General features: G+C 44.3%; 1 protein-coding gene across 2 annotated transcripts in view; it reads left to right on the top strand.

Moving 5' to 3' along the window:
• LOC117190510 (exostosin-1-like) overlaps window positions 1-21263 on the top strand; it is a 253608-nt gene that overhangs the window by 145858 nt on the left and 86487 nt on the right. The window contains exon 3 of one of the 2 annotated variants that reach the window (XM_033395577.1): window positions 19287-20130. The exons of the other annotated variant lie outside the window; for it this stretch is intronic. Coding sequence (XP_033251468.1) covers window positions 19287-19965 — 679 coding nt within the window. The 3' untranslated portion in view covers window positions 19966-20130. Of the gene's footprint in view, window positions 1-19286; window positions 20131-21263 lie in introns of those variants that run through there. 2 annotated transcript variants of the gene reach the window in all.

Here is a 21263-nt window from a genome sequence, read left to right as displayed (position 1 = left end):
GGTGCCAATATTTCACAACAATCGATTTAGCTAAGGGATTCCATCAAATTCCTATGGAACCTAGCTCAATCCCAAAAACAGCTTTCTCCACGAAGCATGGTCATTACGAGTTCACTCGTATGCCCTTTGGGCTAACCACTGCCCCCGCTACCTTCCAAAGATGTATGAACAATCTGCTAGAAGAGTTAATCTTCAAAGATTGCCTCGTATACTTAGACGACATCATTATTTTTTCCACTTCATTGGAAGAACACCTGTTGTCACTAAGGATAGTATTTGGAAAGTTGAGAGACGCCAACTTAAAGCTACAAATGGATAAGTGTGAATTCCTGAAGAAAGAAACGGAATTCCTAGGCCATGTAGTAACAACTAACGGCATAGTTCCTAATCCAAAGAAAATATCTGCCATAATAAACTTCCCATTACCCAATACAACCACAAAAATAAAATCATTTATAGGTTTATGTGGATTCTATAGGAAATTCATTCCCAACTTCGCTAATATAGCAAAACCTATGACACTCAAATTAAAAAAACGAGCAGTCATAGACCCAACAGAGGAAAAATACGTCGAGGCCTTCGAAAAATTGAAAGTACTTATCACCTCAGACCCCATCCTCCCATTCCCAGATTTCAACAGAATGTTCACGGTAACAACCGATGCAAGTAACATTGCATTAGGAGCAGTGTTGTCGCAAGACCACAAACCAATCTGCTATGCAAGTAGAACCTTAAACGAACATGAAATCAATTATTCAGAAATAGAAAAGGAATTACTAGCTATAGTTTGGGCAACTAAGTATTTCAGATCATACCTGTTTGGTAGAACGTTTGAGATATTAAGTGATCACAAACCCTTGATTTGGTTGAATAACCTCAAGGAACCAAATATGAAGCTACAACGATGGAAGATCAAATTAAATGAATTTGACTTCAAAATAAAATATTTGCCCGGAAAGGAGAACCATGTAGCCGATGCGCTATTAAGAGTAAAGATTAACGAAAACCTACTCGGGGAAACCAATAATAGTGATTGTGCAACGGTCCATAGCGCGCAAGAAGATAATACAAATTATATTCCACTTACAGAGAGACCAATCAATTACTATAATAGGCAAATAGAACTGAATAAAGGTAATGAGGATAAGGTAGAAACATCCCACTATTTCCACAAGATACTGATAAAAATCACATATACCGAAATGACAGAATCATTAGCAAAAGATATAATAAAGGAATATGTGTGTACCAAAAAGAGTGCACTATATTTCCATAACGAAGTAGACTTCCCACTGTTCCAAAGGGCATTCCTGGAGATAATCAGTCCAAATCACTTCACTAAACTGATTAAATCCAGTACCAAACTCATAAATATTCCGAACTACTCCGAATTCAAAGAACAAATATTGAAGAATCATAAAGAGCTACTTCACCCAGGTATCGAAAAGACCACTAATTGGTTTAAAGGAAAATTCTACTACCCCGATTATCAAAAGTTAATCCAAAATATTATCAATGAATGTCCTACGTGCAACGTTGCTAAAACAGAGCATCGTAACACCAATCTAACCTTCGAAATCACCCCTGAAATACAAAATATCAGAGAAAAGTATGTCATGGATTTCTATTTGGTAGGCAATCAACAATTCCTATCATGCATTGATGTATATTCTAAACTCGCTACCCTTATAGAAGTTAAGAGTCGTGACTGGTTAGAAACCAAGAGAGCCATCATAAAAGTCTTTAACGAAATGGGCAAGCCACAGGGAATTAAAGCCGACAAAGATTCAGCCTTTATGTGCGCAGCATTGCAAGCATGGTTGAATGCGGAAAATGTGAAAATCGAAATCACTACCAGTAAAAACGTAGTTTCTGATGTAGAACGACTACATAAAACGATCAATGAAAAATTAAGAATCATTTCAAGTGAGGATAACATAGAAAACAAGCTCACAAAATTCGAGTTAATTCTATACACTTATAACCATAAAACGGTTCATAATACTACAAAAAGACCCCCAGCCGATATCTTCCTGTACGCCGGACTACCAGATCATAACACCCAACTGAATAAAGTTAGGAAGATCAATCATTTGAATAACGATAGAATCAACTTTGAAGTAGACACACGCTACAAGAATGCACCCCTAGTTAAAACAAAAACGAGGGGGAACGTTGTGAGTTGCTGCGGACACCGCAACTCTACGGTTATACCCGATACTAAGTCAGTATGGCTCTCCTCCGGCAGACGCCGCTAATATTAAACGACACGACAAAGAGTGCGTGCGAGAGAGACAGAAAATCAGTCTGAGCGTGACGTCGGGCGCTGCGTAGCCACTGCAAATTGATTTGTTCCTATTGGCTATAAAAATGATCTGATCTGATCCAGATTCAGCAATCTGATAGATATGGTCATTATCTATGATTCTGCGTTTTTAGTTTTCTCGAATGTGCAATATTGTGGATGCAACAGATTTTCGTCCTTTGTGTGGGCGGAAGGGGGTGGGGCGAAATTTTGAGATACACGTTTTATAGTAAGATCTAACAGGAGTGCGGATACCAAATTTGGTTACTCTAGCCTTAATAGTCTCTGAGATTTTTGAATATCCCCAGATTTTCGTCCTTTGCGGGGGCGGAAAGGGGTGTGGCGAAATTTTGAAACAAACTCGTCTCGGTCCGATATATTAGGAGTGTGGATACCAAATTTGGTTGCTCTAGCTTTTGTAGTCTCTGAGATCTAGGCGGTAATGTTTTACTCTAAGCAAAGCCGCCTATGCTACGTGTGTGTTAGAGAGAGACAGGGCGAGAAAAAATGAAATTGTTTTCTTGATGCTGGCTATAATAATAATACGATCCAATTCAGATTCCGCAGTCTTAAAGATATGGTTATTCTCTACAATTCTACGTTTTTGGTTTTCTCATATCTTTAAAATTGTGGATGCCACAGATTTTCGTCCTTTGTGGGGGCGGAAGTGGGCGGGTCGAAGTTTTGAAATTTTTTTGTAGCAGTGACATATCACAGAAGTCTGGATCCAAAACATCGTAGCTCTAGCTTTTATAGTCTTTGAGCACTAGGCGCTGAAGGGGACGGACAGACGGACGGACGGACAGACAGACAGGGCTTAATCGACTCGGCTATTGATGCTGATCAAGAATATATATACTTTATGGGGTCGGAAACGATTCCTTCTGGACGTTACACACATCCACTTTTACCACAAATCTAATATACCCCAATACTCATTTTGAGTATCGGGTATAACAACCAACCCGTTCAAAAGAACAGGGGAAATTAGGCAGGTAGCCAATAGGAACAAATAAATTTGCAGTGGCTACGCAGCGCCCGACGTCACGCTCAGACTGATTTTCTGTCTCTCTCGCACGCACTCTTTGTCGTGTCGTTTAATATTAGCGGCGTCTGCCGGAGGAGAGCCATACTGACTTATTATCGGGTATAACCGTAGAGTTGCGGTGTCCGCAGCAACTCACAACGTTCCCCGTCGTTTCTACTATATTTGGTCCTAAATATACTGGGTCTAATTTGTGGCCTGCTTCATTTCTTATAAGTACCTTATCTCCTACTTTTAATTCAAAATTTCTTGTTTTTACATCGTATGCTAATTTCCTATAAGCCTTGGCTTTTTCTAACATAATTCTAGCTCTTTTGTATGCTATTTCTAATCTAAACTTTATTTCCTTAGAGTAGTCATCTAAATTGTAAATAGGATCTATGTAATAAGTTCTGTTTAAATCTATGAACTGTTTTGGTAGTCTGCCAAATACTAGTTCGTATGGACAATACTCATGCGTTGCTGATGGTGTCGTGTTGAAACAATAAGTGAAATATTGAATCCAGACATCCCAATCAGTTTTGTCTGCAGAGATGTAAGAACGAATGTATTAATTAAACGTTCGATGACTTTGTTCTATTGTCCCTAATGTTTGGTGATGATATGCAGTGGAGGTGAGATTCTCGATCTTCATATACTTGCATAGATCAGTTAAAATCTGGTTTTTATACTCTGTTCCCATGTCCGAGATGAACGTCTTCATTGGACCAAACTTGAGTATAAAATTTTCGAATATAGCTTTTGCGACATTATTTGCGCTTTTGCTTTTTATTGGAATGGCTCCTAAATATTTTGTAAGGTCACAAATTAATGTGACTATGTATTCATTACCATTTTCTGATTTAGGTAGCGGACTAACTGTATCCACTATTAGGTGGATATTCACAGGTGTTTCTGGCATTCTTTGTTTTAGACATTTGGCATTTTTGACGTGTCATATTTTTCCAGTAGTAGTGTCTTTTCATTTTCGCTAGCGTTCTTGTTATGCCACTGTGGCCTCCTTGAATTGGGTCGTCATGGTATGTAGACAATATTTGTTGTATCTCTTTTTCATCTGTTATTTGGGTCACCGGCTGGAGTAGCGCTACTCTTAAAGATTTTAATATTTCATTGCCCATATTTTTAAAAGAATCTAATGAAACTGATTCAAAGATCTTTTCGCTCGGTGCCACTTTGAGTTGGCTGATTTTTAATATACCGGCCTCTTTTTCGAGCCTTTGGAAGAACTGACCTAGGTCGAGAATTCCATTAGTATATAAATCGCTAACTTCAGTTCTTGCGATAATTTTATTTCCATGTTTAAATAAACATTTAGATTCTGTTATGCGCAAGGTCACTACTTTTCGTACTTCATCATTTGTAATGACTTCATGTACGTTGGGCTTAGATACATTTTAATGACTTTGCCTTGGCAGAAGTTCATATTTTTCTACTGTACAGTTTTTATTTTGTCTACTTTGTCGCCTGGTAGTGACTTTCAGGACTTTATGTTGCATGTCTTTGAGTTCTTTTATAGTAATACGTGAAAGTGCGTCTGCTACAAAATTATCTTTCCCCTTTAGGTATTCTACTGTGAAGTCATATTCTTCAAGTTCTAGCCGCATGCGAGTTAATTTCGAACTGGGATTAGTCATAGAAAAAAGATATGTTAATGGTCTGTGATCCGTTTTAACAGTAAAGTGTTTGCCATAAATATATGGTCTGAAATGGGTAATTGCCCAATGAATTGCCGCTAACTCTTGTTTTGTTGAGCTCTTATTGCTTTCACCTTTTGTAAATGAACGAGATGCATAAGCTATTGGGAGCTGAATTCCGTCACGGTTCTGAGTTAGAACCGCTCCGAAGCTTGTTTACTAGCATCTGTTATAATGCAAAATTCTTTGCGAAAATCAGGATATTGTAATAATGTGGGGTGCATAAGGTTTTCTTTAAGGTATTGGAATGCGTTTTGGCATTCACTTGACCATTCAAAAGGAACATTCTTTTTACATAATCTAGTTATGTGCCGTGAATAGTCGGCGAAGTTTTTTATAAATCGACGATAATTATTGCAGAATGCTACAAATCGTCTCGCGCTGTCCGCATCTTGAGGGACAGGATAATTTTTGATGACGTCAAATTTCTTGTCATCTGGAAATACTCCTTTGTCAGTGCATTTGTGACCCAAGAATGTCACTTCATGCATGAAAAATGAACATTTTTCTGGATGCAACTTTAGGTTATATTTCCTACATACATTAAAAACATCAGTTAAGTTTTTAATCATGTCTTTTTCGGAACATCCTATATCCATTAAGTCATCCATATAAAGGAATGCCTGAGAGGGTTCTAAACCCGAGAATGCTATTGTCATCATTCTCTGAAATGAATTTGGTGCTATTTTAAGACCAAATGGTAATCGCGTGAAGCGATATGAGCCATTGCTTGTTGAAAAAGATGTTATATTTCTTGAATTTTCTTCAAGTTCGATTTGGTGAAAACCTGACATTAAGTCAAGGCATGAAAAGTATTTAGCTCTGCCCAGTTGGTCTAGAATATCATCAATTCTGGGGAGCGGGAATTTATCAGAAAGTAGTTTTTTGTTGATTTGGCGATAGTCAATTACCAATCGCCATTTCTTTTCTTTCGAATTTGGTAATGATTTTTTCGGAACTAACAAGAGTGGGCTGTTATACAGACGGTTCTACGATTTTGTCATTTATTAATTTCCCTACTTGTTTTTGAAATTCTTCAACGTGGCTATGCGGGCTTCTGTAGTTTTTAATATAAATGGGTTCATCATCTTTAAATCTCAATGTTTGTTTATAAAAATTATTTGTCGCTATTGGTTCGGTTTCCAGTCCGAACACATCACTATACTTGGTGCATAATTCTGTTAGTTGATTTTTGAATAGTTCTGGAAAATTTTTCTTTAACTTTGAAAGTACTTGTTCGCTTCTTTTTTTTGTATTAGTGTTATGAATGTCGTAATCTGTTAAATTTTCATATTGGATTTTGTTCACTTTGACCAATTGGTCGAAATTAGTTGTGTTTAGAAGGCGAATGTAGACATGTTTGGATGCTGCTATTGTATTTGCAACATAAATTCCATTATGTTTTTCTTGATTAGGAACAAATATATAATCGTTTACTGTATTAATGTCTATTTTTCGAATTACTTGGGATCTGGCTGGCAGAAGAAATGTATTGTTGCCAGCACTATATGTTATCGGAACATAAATGGGATAATTTAAGTTTTGAGGTCTAATTATAAACCAGTCTTCACTTGGCTTGAAGTCTAATTGGCAATTGAATTTTTTTATAAAATCAATGCCTATTATTCCATCACACGGTATTGAAAAATCTGAATTTACTAAATGAAATTCGAGTGGAATAATATATTTTGTTGATTGAAGTTCTATTGAAGTTGTTCCTTGAGATTTTATAACACCTTGGCCTATGCCTTGGATGTTTATAATTTTGTCTTCTTAAATATTGAAATAATCTGAATTTATTTTTAAAAGTGAGATGTCTGCACCAGTATCTATTAGGAATGTGAGTTTATTTTCAGTTGAATGATTATAAAAAGTGACAAATATATTAAGACTGTAATTGATGGAATGAACCTTTGCATTTACTGATTGTTTCCTAAAGGGTTCTGAGAGTTTTCCGACGCATTTTGCGTCACTCTCACATTGTTATTATTGTAACCTTGGTTGGAGTTACCTCGGCCTCTTCCTCGATTTTGGCCTCGTCTTCCTCCACGGTTATTGTAATTATTGTTTTGTTGTTACCACCTCGGTTATAATAGTTGTGGTTGTAATTTCTGCCACGATTATAACTTCGGCCTCCTCTATTATTGTGATTTGCACCTCGTCGATAATACAGGACAGTGTTACTTTGACCTGTTACCTCCGTGCAACTATTGACAAATTTGGAAACGGCATCATTCATATTTGTGAATGTGCCTGCCTACATGATAAGTTTTACCTTATCAATCGAACAATTTAGGGTCATAGCTTTTACAGCTGTTGTAGTGCTGTATTTGTTTGCAAGTGATTGGCTTAGACCTTCACTGATATAGTCTCCTTCAAGGGCCTTTGCCAGTTTTTCCACCTCTTGGGTGTATTGGTTAGCCGTTTTGTTTTTCTGTTGCAGATTAAGTAGCTTGGCAGATACAACTTCTACCGATTCTCCTTTTACTGCATTTGACAGTTGCGTAATTATTGCAGGAATTGTCTGCTCATTACTAATAAGATTTCTCGCATGGCCTTTAAGTTTTGTTTTTATAAGGCTTATGGCTGTTAGCTCATGCGTGCCTTTTAAGGTATCTAATATATTCAAAGAATCTAGAAAACTTTGCAGATTTTCCTGCTTACCGTCAAACTCTGGTAATAGAGATGCGGCTAGCTTGATAAATTCTGCAACTGTTTGTGCCATTTCAGAGATTTTTATCGTTTCCGGTTTCGTTTCGATTGTATCGCTTTCTTCTAGTGTTTCGATGTCACTTTCAGGTTCAGCGTCGCTTGACTGAGTCGATTCGTCTAATTCTTTTAATTGGTCGGGATCAAATTCCGCCAATTGATTTAGACTTTCTGGCACTTTTATCTGAATGTGTCGCCTTTTGGTGACAGTAAATAATCTTGTATTTAGGGATTTTATTACCATTAAACATTTACTTTTGTGCTCAGATGTGAATTTGTTTTCGAAACGATTTACTAAGGTAACTATATTATTATGTTCCCTTACTAATATTTCTATATGGTTTTTCAGAGTTTCCGCTTTTATGACTGCATCTTTATTAATGCATTTGTAAGATTTATCGAATTTGTAACGAAATGAGTCTATATGTTTCGCGATTTCGTTCCATTCCATTCTTTTAATGGAATTATCTTACTTTTGTAAGCGTACTAACCATATGGTTCCTATACCTAAATATGGGTCTTCTTCTTTTATTAATTTTACCTTGACATATGGTAGTTGTTGCAGCAGACGATCGTAGTTACCCTATCGTAGCGTGTGCGATGTTGTGAGCAGAGCTTTTGCTCTCACACGCCGCGCTCTTGTACTGCTCTCTGCGCATTCAAGATCGGCTCGACGGTGGAGTCGGGGAGTTTTGCTATCTCTGGCTGCGACCAGTCCAATAAATGCTTTGAAGTCGAGCACTTGTTTTATTTAGTCATAAATTACCTGACAATTTAACCGTGAACAGTCGCGGCAGTGTTTAGTGGGTTTTGAAGTCCTCGAGGATCGAGGTATTTTTCGCATAGGCCAGTAGTTGCTGTGGCGTCCTCTTGGAGGCATCTTCCAGTGATGCCAGCACTGAATGTACTTCCTCCTTGCCCTTAAGAGAGCAGGACAGTTGCAGATGAGATGTTCCCGGGTTTCGGTTGCCCCAGGTTCGTCACATTTCCTACAACTGTCTCTGTTTGTGATGCCTAGCTTTGTTGCATGCGCCGCAGCCAGGCAATGGCCCGTTAATATTCCCACTATGCACATGATTTTCGAGGTTCTGCAGGCGGTGGTACTCCTCCACCTACATTCGGTTTATGATCCGGCCTGCTTTTCTAGATCGCTTTGCAGCGTTCTGAGGGAGACAGGCACGTTCTCGGTTCTCGTATTCGCCAGCCCGACGCCTTCCTTAGCTAGTACGTCCGCCGTCTCGTTCCCTTCGATGCCCTGGTGGCTGGGAATCCAGTAGATCCGCACTGACTTTGTCGTGCTTAGGGTATCTAGTGCCTCCCTGCTCGCCAAGACATTTCTGGAACTGACTGCGGACGACTGCATGGATCTTATCGCCGCTTGGCTGTCGACGAATAGGTTGACCGCATCGTGTGCTCTTTCAGTGAGAAGAGCGACTTCCGCTGCTTTCCTGATGGCAAAAACCTCTGCCTGGAATATGCTACAATGGTCCGGTAGCTTATATGACAGCCTTATCTCAGGGTCTGTACAGTATAGGCCCGCTCCTACTCCTCCGTCCATCTTGGAGCCGTCCGTATATATATTGAGGTGCTCCGTTTGGTCTCTTCCGATTTTCCAGTCTTCAGGTCCCAAGGATGCAGTTGTTTTTACGTCGAGGCATGTTTGGGGGGTCATGTAATCAGTTGATCTGTTCATTTCCCTTCCAATTGAACTATGCCCGTATTCTTGTGGCGACATATTTCCTGAAGCGATAAGGCGTTGTGCTGCCTTTCCTGCAGTCAGACGGGCGTGGATGTCTAGGGGTTCGTTTCCAAGTAGGGTTTTGAGTGCTTTTGTTGGGGTTGACCTCAGCGCCCCTGTAATACAGAGCAAAGCCTGTCGCTGAGTCCTTTCCATAAGCTTATGATACGTTTTCTTTCCAGTAGCTTGCCACCACACTAAGACTCCATACAGCAGAGTTGGTCGCACCACCGAGATGTAAATCCAATGCATCAGAGCCGGAGATAGGCCCCATGTGCTGCTGAGCATCTTCTTGGATGCATAAAGCGCAATGGTGGCCTTCTTCACCCTTTCCAATACATTGGGTTTCCATGCCAGTTTACTATCCAGTACTGTGCCCAGGTATTTGACTTGTGTTTTTGGGGTTAGCCTAGTTTGATTGATCTTCGGGGGGGTCCATATCGGTACCTTGTACCTCTTGGTAAAGAGGATGAGGTCCGTCTTGTCCGCGTTGATACTGAGTCCTACTTCTTCCGCCCACTCGCGTATCTCCCTGAGTGTTCGTTGCATTAGTGAGCTGAGGGTCGATGGGCTTATGTCGTCCGCATAAGCTGTTATTATTGGGGCCTTCCCATCGTATCTCTTGATGAGGTCGTCGACCACCAGATTCCACAGGAGGGGCGACAGGACTCCACCCTGGGGTGTGCCTCTGTGTGCCTCTTTCACCATGGAAGCGGTGCCCCACTCTGATTGCACCCGTCTGCAACCTAGGAGGTTCCTTATCCACAGGTTGATTGCTGGGTGTGTATTAGTTGCTACCAGGCAATTTGTTATTGCTTCCGTAGCCACGTTGTTGAATGCTCCGGAGATGTCCACGAATACTCCCAGTGCATACTTTTTATTGTGAAGGGCTTTCTCAATGGTAGCTACTACCGAATGTAGTGCGGTCTCCACCGATTTCCCTTTAGTATAGGCATGCTGGTTGGTTGACATCAGTCCCCCTACCTCATTTCTGATGTGTAAGTCCAGCAGCTTTTCTAGCGTTTTTAATATAAAGGAGGTAAGGCTTATCGGTCTATAGTCCTTGGGACTCGCATGGCTGCACTTTCCTGCCTTTGGGAGGAAGACAACTCTCGAGGTTCTCCATTGGATAGGGATATAGCCAGTACTTATACAAGCTGTGAATATTGCGGAGAGCCATGGGGTAATCGCCTCTTTGGTCACCTGCAGCATGGCTGGGAATATCCCGTCAAGTCCTGGTGCTTTTGTGCCCGCAAAGGAGTCTATTGCCCAGTGGATTCGCTTGGTGGTTAACAAATCTGTTGGGGGGTGTTGTTCCTCGGTTGCTAGGTCCTGGTGCTCTTTGGCATCAGCGACCTCGGTGCAACCAGGGAAATGTTCCTCCATTAGTGCTGTTAGGGCTTCGTCACTGCCCTCTGTCCACTGTCCGTCACCTAGCTTTAATTGGCTTTGTATGGTAGGCTGCTTAGAGAGCAGCTTCCGTAGCCGTGCGGTTTCTGGTACTTTCTCGATGTTGGAGCAGAAGGTCCTCCACGAGTTCCGTTGTGCTTTACGTATTTCCTTCTTGTAGCTCCTGAGTAGTAGTCTGTATTCCTCATAGACGATCCCTTCGTTCGCTTGTTTGGCGATCTTAAAGAATTCCTTGAGGTTGTCCCTTTGAAGAGAGAGATCCCGGCTCCACCAGAGTGGCTTGGACCTCTTCTTCGTCCTCGAGGGTTTGCACGATGTGTGGTAGGCGTCCAGCAACGCGTTGGATAGGGTCTCTAGAGACTTCTCTATGTCCTCCGCGGATTTCACTGTGCCCGGACTCGCGAGCTTCGAAGTAACTGTCTTTTTAAACTTTTCCCAGTTTGTATTCCGGGGGTTTCTATAGACTATTACCTTCGAAGAATGTTTGAAGTCGCACTTAAACTGAATGTACTTGTGATCTGAGAAGGAGGGTCTTTCAAGGACCCTCCAGCTAGATACCGTAGTACTGTTTCCCGTTGCTAGTGTTAGGTCTAGCACGTTGGATGAAGTCAGACCCACGAAGGTGTGCTCCTCCCCGACGTTTGCTGTATATAGATTAGTATAAAGTATAAAGTCTAAGAGTGACTCACCTCTATCATTGATGTCGGTGCTTCCCCACACATTGTGGTGGGCATTGGCATCCGTCCCGATGACGAGTTGATAGTTTTTGGTGCCGGCTTCTGTCACCAGGCTCCTGAGTTCGTCGGGTGGTGCGGGTCTGTCGTGAGCCATGTAGCAGGAAGCCACCAGAAGGCGCTTTTCCTCGCTTTCCAGCATCACAACCGTCAGGTCATCCGTGCTGTAATGAGACATAAGGTAAGCATGGATTCCCTTTCGTACGAGTACGACGGTTCTGTTCCTGCTTACCGATGTTGCGTAGAACAGTTTGTGATTTGAGGACTTTAGTCCGGCCACTGAATTGCCTGTCGCAATCCAGGGCTCCTGGACTAGAGCTATGTCGGCGAGCCCTTGCTCCATGGCGATGAGGAGCTCCGCCGACGCTACCTTGCTTTTATGCAAGTTTAGCTGCAGCACACTCAGCATGGGTGGCTGGTTGACTACTAACGTCAGGTCACCGTCTTCCTCGTCTTCGTCCTCAAGCGCAAGACCCTGGGCGGCCTCCACGATGGACTCGAGACCTAAGTCCTTTTCCACCTCGCCTACCTGCAGGGTATGCGCGTCCTTGTCCTGAGGGTGGCGCTTTTTGAGGCGCAGGTAGACGCTACCCATGCCCCACGCCATCTTCCCGAACTTGGGATACAGCAGATCCTCTGCCTCCTTGTTTATTTGGAGGATCACACATTGGCCCCCCTCGTTGGGTAGTGGGCTACCAATGTGTAGGATCCTCCAATCGGTCGTTGGCACGTCCGCGTTTTGCCGCTGAAGGAGCTTCAGCGCTCGGTCTCCCTGGATTGTGATGGGGAAGAGTACCTTCGCCTTAGGCTTGGACGGGATAAGCTCCCGGTCCACAACCTCCAGCTTGGCCCCCTCCCACATCGCCTCCAGTTGGCAGACCGTACGCGTCAGCCACCTTAGGGTTGGATCGTCGTTGCACTTTAGGATCTTAACCCCATTTAGCCACCCAGCACCATCGAACGTGGGCATAGGGGCCGCGGGGTCTTCTTCCATGTGTGCAAACAGTGCGTCGACGAGACGCGCGTGCACAAGCTTCCACTGTGCCGCTGACATCTTGCCGTTTTCCTCGCTCCGGTCGATGAGTGCCACGATCAAATGTCGTTTGGTCACATCGCTGACCTTCGCGTTCGATTTCGATGGCTTCTTGGCCACTTTCGGTGGAGGGGCTGCACTCTTGGGCCCGCGTTGCCGCTTGCTCGCCAGAGTGTCTTTAATGGCACTCTCAGTCGAGCGTTGCCTCTTGGTGGCCATCATCTCTTCCACCTTATTGGCATATTCGCCATTCGACGCCCTCATCTGTGGCATCTGGGCGTAATGTAGTCGGCCCTCCTCTACTCGCTGCTCGGCCCAGGCTAGCTTGACCTTCTCCTCCTGGGAGATGTCTACTTTACCTTGCAGCCGGCTTTTGATATTGAGGGCCGCTTTGTATTGTGCTTTGGCCTTCATCCCCTCCTTGGAACGCTTCGGCCCTTCCCTACGCAGGGAGCTGGTGCCTGGTTCCGGTGAGCGGAGAAGGCTCTCTTCCTCCGTCCTGCTCATAGAGAGCACGCTCTCAAGATCCGTGTCTGTGTCGACTACGGCATCTGTGCGGCTCAACTTGCAGGCTGCGGAGTGAGTTGTTTTTGTTGTTGTGGCAGTAGCTTTACAACTGACTTGGCCTGCTCCCGCCAAGTCTGAGGTGTGACCGCTGGCGACACGCAGAGAGGATTGCTCCTCCCCGTGCCCGCCGGTGGTAGCAGTCACGCTTCCCACCGACGTTTGGGTTGACATCCCAACCCGTGCTTTCTCCTTCTTCGCCTCCATATTTGGCCCGAGGGTCCATACTGGCTAATATTTTTCGGGGGGACCACCCCCTAGCGTTTTAGGCCTGACCGCCAGGCACCTCTAGCCATGGCCCTGGTTCGGTTCCCCCGACTTTGAATCGGGAAGACGCCGGACCATAGCCTTAGCTAGACACTGCATTACCCCGGACAGAGCAAGCGACAGTGCATTACCCTTGTCCCGGGTAATGCAGTGTCCATTGCCCAGCCGGCACCCTCGTGGAGGGTTCAGCTAGAGGATTTTCGCCAGCCAAAGTTACATTTCATATATATAAAAAAAATTCTCCAACCACATATGTTAGTAATGAAAGCCTAACAGGTTTTAGTGTTTTGCGACTTGCACTAACGTGCGTCAATTCGCATGTAGAAATTAAATCTATAGCAAATTAAGGCTTACGCATATTTCCGGCCCCCTTGCGTGGCTTCGCTCGGTTGCGAAGTTTTAATTCAGCTTTTAATTTGTTGATGCGCTCTATGTAGCGCTGTCGGTCTTCTGGTGTCGTCGCTGCCGCCAGCAAATCTTGTTGCAGGCGCTTTTGTTGAAGTAGCTTCCTCACTTGTCCTCCACGTTTTGTCTTCTTTTTCTCTGTAGTTTTTATACCCGATACTCAAAATGAGTATTGGGGTATATTAGATTTGTGGTAAAAGTGGATGTGTGTAACGTCCAGAAGGAATCGTTTCCGACCCCATAAAGTATATATATTCTTGATCAGCATCAATAGCCGAGTCGATTGAGCCATGTCTGTCTGTCCGTCTGTCCGTCCGTCCGTCTGTCCGTCTGTCCGTCCCTATTAGCGCCTAGTGCTCAAAGACTATAAGAGCTAGAGCAACGATGTTTTGGATCCAGACTTCTGTGATATGTCACTGCTACAAAAATATTTCAAAACTTCGCCCCGCCCACTTCCGCCCCCACAAAGGACGAAAATCTGTGGCATCCACAATTTTAAAGATATGAGAAAACCAAAAACGTAGAATTGTAGAGAATGACCATATCTTTAAGACTGCGGAATCTGAATTGGATCGTATTATTATTATAGCCAGCATCAAGAAAACAATTTCATTTTTTCTCGCCCTGTCTCTCTCTAACACACACGTAGCATAGGCGGCTTTGCTTAGAGTAAAACATTAGCGCCTAGATCTCAGAGACTACAAAAGCTAGAGCAACCAAATTTAGTATCCACACTCCCAATATATCGGACCGAGACGAGGTTGTTTCAAAAATTCGCCACACCCCCTTCAGCCCCCGCAAAGGACGAAAATCTGGGGATATTCAAAAATCTCAGAGACTATTAAGGCTAGAGTAACCAAATTTGGTATCCGAACACCTGTTAGATCTTACTATAAAACGTGTATCTCAAAATTTCGCCCCACCCCCTTCCGCCCACACAAAGGACGAAAATCTGTTGCATCCACAATATTGCACATTCGAGAAAACTAAAAACGCAGAATCATAGATAATGACCATATCTATCAGATTGCTGAATCTGGATCAGATCGGATCATTTTTGTAGCCAAAAGCAAGAAATCAATTTTCAGTGGCTACGCAGCGCCCGACGTCACGCTCAGACTGATTTTCTGTCTCTCTCGCACGCACTCTTTGTCGTGTCGTTTAATATTAGCGGCGTCTGCCGGAGGAGAGCCATACTGACTTAGTATCGGGTATAACCGTAGAGTTGCGGTGTCCGCAGCAACTCACAACGTTCCCCCTCGTTTTCTCCTGCCGTGCCCGGTACTCTATTGTGAGTGGGCGTGGTCCATCGTTTGGAAACACCTCCAGGTACTCCTGAATGGAAGGTGCGTCCCTTTGCTCAATAGGAGCAGAATCTATGTTGTCGTCACTCATAAGGGCTTAACTGGGCGCGTTAAGCGGTGCCGGCGCTGGTCATCGCACAGGCTACCCATGTGTTGTTTTACTTTTAATTTGTCTTATTGTTTGGTAGTATTCTTTATATATGTATATTAAAGTAATAATCAGAATACACACACATTTTGAATATTTTTAATTGTCGCACATTTTTGCGTATTGTTTATATATTGTTGCACTTTTTATGTAATTATTAATAATGCTTTTATAATTGCATTACAGCTTCGTGGAACTTGTCACGGTCGCCATGTAATAAGTGTGATAATAATAGTAATAATGTGATAATAAGATAACTTCAATTCTTGGAGCGTCTGCTCCGCAGTATTACTTTATTCCGAATGATTCTTATAATTTCATGTTGGGTTCAGCTAACCCGAAACATGCAATGCTTATATCTATGTCTTATATTTATGTGTAAGTATAGTGGTGTATGCATATTTGTATGAATGTACATGCAGAAGGCATATACATTGGAATGCTCATTTGACCACTTGGAATATATTGCCGACACTGCAGTTCTCACGCTGCAGGCCAGTCCACATATAAGGGACTGATCGTATTACGGCTCTTGAGTGTGGTTGTGTTACGTAAACATTGGGACAAAGTGTCTTTATGTTTATGAGCGTGATACTCTACATTAACTTTAGGCATATGACCACTTGACATAATGTATACACTACAATACGGAGGGCAAATGCTATTTGGCATACAACATACTACAATATCAAGAATATTTTTTTGAAAAGTTTTAATGGGGCAACATTTGATTGGGTGCAACAAATAGAGGCTTTCAGAGACCTTTAGTTCTGAGAACTCTATACATATCTTATATCATAATTTATTAACAAATTACTAAACTTCAATGCCATTTATAAGCCCTTAAAGGCCTAGGCCACAGATTTGAATTTATTGCCAGTTTCCTCTCCCACTTTTCTTGTAGTGTATCCTGAGATTTGCCAACTCTTCTGAGTAGTGGCCTGCCCATATATTTGGCAGTGTAATTTTTCAACTTTTTGCCCGAAAATGTCTGAAACCAGCAGTCAACATGCAATTTATGTTTTTTGCTCAAGATTATTCATAAAAAAAAAAGTTCAGAATTCCCCCCCTTTCTCTCTCTCTCTCTCTCTCTCTCTCTCTCTCCCTGTGCGTTGTCAATGTGGAAATAGCTGCGCCTGCAGTTTTCTAATAATTTTTTCTGCTGATTTTGCTTTTTAAAACGCGAATGTCCAGAGCTCAAATTGCAGGCCATTTTATAGGGGTGGGGGAGTGAGGCAGCGACTGCTGGTAGGGTGTGGAAATGGTGGGGCAGCAAATGCTGGTAGGATGGTGAGGATGGTGATGGTGAGGCAGCAACTGCTGGTAGGGGGTGGGGATGGTGCCGCCAGAACATGCCTAACTACATGTAATTTTACGCGCAACTTAACTTGTAAACTGGCTGTTAGGCCATGCCATTGGCCAACAACGCCAAACAATAGTCCCTACCGTTTGCTTAATGCCCTTTTAAAAAACTTTAAGCAGACTTTACGCAGGCTCGAATCGGGTCGTTTTGAAGTGGGGCTGCCATTTAAAATAAATCCCAACGTGTTGGGTTTCTCGTTCGAGACGGCAAAACACCGCTTTCTATCCCTAGAACGCAGACTTGCACGAGATCAGTATTTGCATGATCTGTATATGGAGTTTATGAAAGAGTATCTCATCCTTGGCCACATGTCATTGCTTCCAGGCACTCCTCCAGGACGCCATTACTACATTCCACATCAATGTGTCCTGAGACCTGATAGTCGTTTTCGATGCATCGAGCAAAACATCGACTTCAATCTCATTAAATGAGACTTTGATGGTGGGTGCAACTATTCAGAGGGAGCTTTACGCAACTCTTGCCCGATTTCGATTAAATCGTTTTGCGCTCACAGCTGACATCTCCAAAATGTATAGGCAAGTTCAGGTCGCCGAAGAAGACCGAAATTTCCAATTGATTCTGTGGAGGGATAAGGCAAATGTAGATGTTCAAACGTATCGCCTGAATACGGTTTCTTATGGGACAGCCTCAGCTCCATTTCTGGCCATCCGCTGTCTCGTTGAATTGGCAGACGTTTATGCTGAGTCCCATTCTATTGCATCACAAGTCATAAAAAGTGACTTTTACGTCGATGATATGCTTACTGGAGCAAACAGTCTGGAAGATTTAGAACGTATTCGGCTGGAAGTGTGTGAGGTCTTAGAATCCGGGGGTTTTAAGTTGGCCAAGTGGGCGTCAAATCATCCCCAGCTGCTGTCCGATAGTGGCCAGGAGAAATCGCTGCAGTTTGATCCTTCGTCGTCTGTTAAAACGCTCGGAATTAGATGGAATCCGCAAAATGATTTGTTCCATTATCATTTAGATGACTCATTTGATTCATTGACCCCTACAAAGCGAAACATTTTGTCAGTTGCGTCCCGATTGTTCGACCCATTAGGGTTACTATGTCCCTTAATAACGAGGGCAAAAATATTGCTGCAGCAATTGTGGCGGCAAAAGTTGGATTGGGACGAGTCGGTTCCCATGAGTTTGCACACGAGTTGGAACCACTTCAAGCAAAATTTGTTTGAATTAGACAAGATAACCATACCTCGCTACATTGGCCTTTCCACGCATAAAAGCGTTCAGATTCACGGATTCGCAGACGCATCAGGTGGAGCGTACGGATGCTGCATTTACATCCGTACCAGTGATGGTAAAAATGTCGTGTCTAAGCTTCTTACCGCAAAGTCTCGAGTAGCTCCTCTCAAAACGAAAGCGATTCCAAGACTCGAATTGTGCGCAGCACTCCTGTTATCCACTTTATGGGCTCAAGTAAAACCGCTCCTGGACAAGTTCATGATCGAAAGTGTGAACTTTTGGTCGGACTCCCAAGTCACCTTGTACAGGCTGGAAAGGGATCCAGCCACGCTCGCAACGTTTGTGGCCAATAGGGTTGCTGAAATCCAGGAATCGTCAAGCGGTGTGACTTGGCGGCACGTTCCTACTGAGCAAAACCCAGCCGATTTGGTGTCACGTGGCACAGACGTAGACAGTGTAACGTGCTCATTGTGGACTGAGGGTCCCCAATTTCTGCTCAGGAATTCTGAGGAGTGGCCATGTCTACATCAGGTTGAGTTGTCCCCAGAAATGGAACGGTCGGAAAACACGAAGTGTTTGGCAACACATTCAGTGGCAAAGTGTCAGGCCAATGATTTCATCGAGTTGATTGAAAGATGCTCTTCCTTTGAGAAATTGCTTCGGATTATGGCATATGTAAACCGGTTCCTACAAGGAAGCAAGCGTAGTCGAGAGGTCGTTCTGTCAGCCAAAGAACTTAAGGTCTCATTTCTAAGGCTGGTAGAAGTAGTCCAAAGACACGAGTTGGGACCAGAATTCCACAAGCTAGCGAGGTCGGAAATCCTGTCACCGCATCTTCAACGACTAAACCCGTTCATACATACGAGCGAACTCGACGGAGTAACGCTGCGACTGATTCGAGTGGGAGGAAAGTTGCTCAACGCAGAGATTCCGTATGACGCCAAATTTCCTCTGCTGCTGTCGCAAAAGTCGCAGTTCGTGACGCTTTATCTTCGCAATTTGCATCGGACTCACTACCATGCAGGCGCCAAAGTCATGGTTTCGTTGCTAAGGCAGCAGATATGGCTAATCAATGCTCGAGAAGCATGTACAAGGATCCTGAGTAATTGTGTGCACTGCTTCCGATACAAGCCAGTCCTACAGGGACAGATCATGGGAAACCTGCCAGCTGATAGAGTGCGAAGAGCTCGGCCCTTTTTGATTTGTGGGGTAGATTTCTGCGGCCCATTCTACGTGTCTCTCAAGATTCGCGTCAGGCCCCCTATTAAGACATATGTAGCCGTCTTCGTCTGCTTTGTATCAAAAGCTGTTCAACTGGAGCTTGTAGCAGATTTGTCCACTGATAGTTTTTTATCTGTTTTTAAAAGGTTCATCGGGAGAAGAGGCTTTCCGGAGAAGGTGTACAGCGACAACGCCACCAACTTCGTGGGCGCGAGCAAGGTGCTGAACGAGCTGCATCCAGCGTACCAGAGGGACCAGGACCGGCTCAAGGCGTACGCAGCGCGCCAAGGCGTCGAGTGGTGTTTCATTGTGGGAGGCAGCCGTCAAATCAGCCAAGCAGAGGTTGGTACGCGGAGTGGGCAACGCCAAGCTCACCGCGGACGAGCTGTGCACCCACCTGGTAGAGGTAGAGGCTCTTCTCAACTCCCGGCCAATCGCGTCCCCAGGCAACGATCCCAGCGATGGAGAAGCGCTAACGCCAGGGCACCTGCTGATCGGGCAGCCGCTTCTTTCGCTGCCGCCCGAATCAGATCACGACGACAGATGCAGCAGGGGAAGCTTCGCGTACTTGAAGCGGTGGCGAATGCTGTCAGCGCTCAAGCAGCAGTTTTGGCAGGGCTGGTCCAAGGACTACCTGGTCAGCCTGCAGAAGCGTCACCAGTGGGCTACCAAAGGGCCAGACTTGGACATTGGCTGTCTAGTGCTCGTCCACGAGGACAACACACCGCCACAGAAGTGGACCACAGGACGAGTGGTGGCCGCAATCAAGGGAGAAGATGGGAGAGTGCGCGTCGCCGAGGTGCGAATACCCGCGGGCGTAATTAAACGCCCCATACACAAATTGGCAAAACTGCCAATAGACGGTTGAAGCACCGGAGGTCTTCAACGGGGCCGGAATGTTGCAGCATCGTAGCGTGTGCGATGTTGTGAGCAGAGCTTTTGCTCTCATACGCCGCGCTCTTGTACTGCTCTCTGCGCATTCAAGATCGGCTCGACGGTGGAGTCGGGGAGTTTTGCTATCTCTGGCTGCGACCAGTCCAATAAATGCTTTGAAGTCGAGCACTTGTTTTATTTAGTCATAAATTACCTGACAATTTAACGTAAAAAACCGAAACTAGAGCCCGCTGGACCGGAGTCATCATCACGTTTGTTTTTGGAAAAACTCTTTCGAATTTTCAGTAGTGTTGAAAGTACCATTGCCTTTTCTGCTTTATCGCAGTGAATAAGTGGGCTACAGATTGCGTCGAAAGCTTCTGTTTGAGATGCCAAGCTTTTTTAGCACCTATGTGTTTCAAAATGAAAAGAGATTTTGTGTTAAACTTTATAATTCGTATTTAATCTTGGTGGCTTAGCGGAAGCCGATTGCTTGCTATTGCCAGATAAACTTGTGAGGACCCATACTGGGACCCTCACATAGTAACAAGAATAATAATAATAATATTAATAATTGGATTACTCACAACCATATGCTATAGTAGTAAATAAGCTAGTTATGTTTTGCATAGCCGAAATCCCGCCAAACGGCCAGCTCACACGGAACAACCGCAAAGAAGACGGCGAGGAGAGGGAGCCATGCTCAGCCGGCAGCAGAGCGGAGCTCTTTCGGAAAAGTCCCGTTGGCCCGAAAACGAGCGCGAGGCGTGGCGAGAACGTCGAGCGACCGTAGCGAGAGAGGGAGTCGATTCTGGGAAGTGAGCGAAGACGGAACGTCGCGGACATCGAAGTGAAGAGAAAAAAAAAGTGTTGAACGGCCGCGCGTCAGAGAGGAGAGGCGCCGGATCCGCGGGTGAGCTGGCCGCTGGCCAAGGTAGTAGTAGGAGTAGGAGGGAGTGCGAGGGGAACCAATCTAATAAAACTTCGATCATAGAATTAAGAACGCGTTGGCTTCCATTTATTTTCTCTGGTCGGACCACCGACTGCGGTCATCTCTCCACCCCCTCCCCACCCGTTTTCCTGACTGTTCTCGGTCACTACGCTCCCGCTCTGACTCTGGCAACAGGGTTTTACCCTGCTGGAGTGAGAAGTGGTACGCGTTTCGACAGAGGCGCCCCCCCTCATCCTTTTCCTTCACCTCCCCGGACCCGCGGCCCACTTCGACCTTGGCAACAGGGGTTTTACCCTGC

This window comes from Drosophila miranda, assembly GCF_003369915.1.
Source record: "Drosophila miranda strain MSH22 chromosome Y unlocalized genomic scaffold, D.miranda_PacBio2.1 Contig_Y1_pilon, whole genome shotgun sequence".
NCBI lineage: Eukaryota > Metazoa > Arthropoda > Insecta > Diptera > Drosophilidae > Drosophila > Drosophila miranda.
This window is presented reverse-complemented; position numbering and strand designations above follow the sequence as displayed.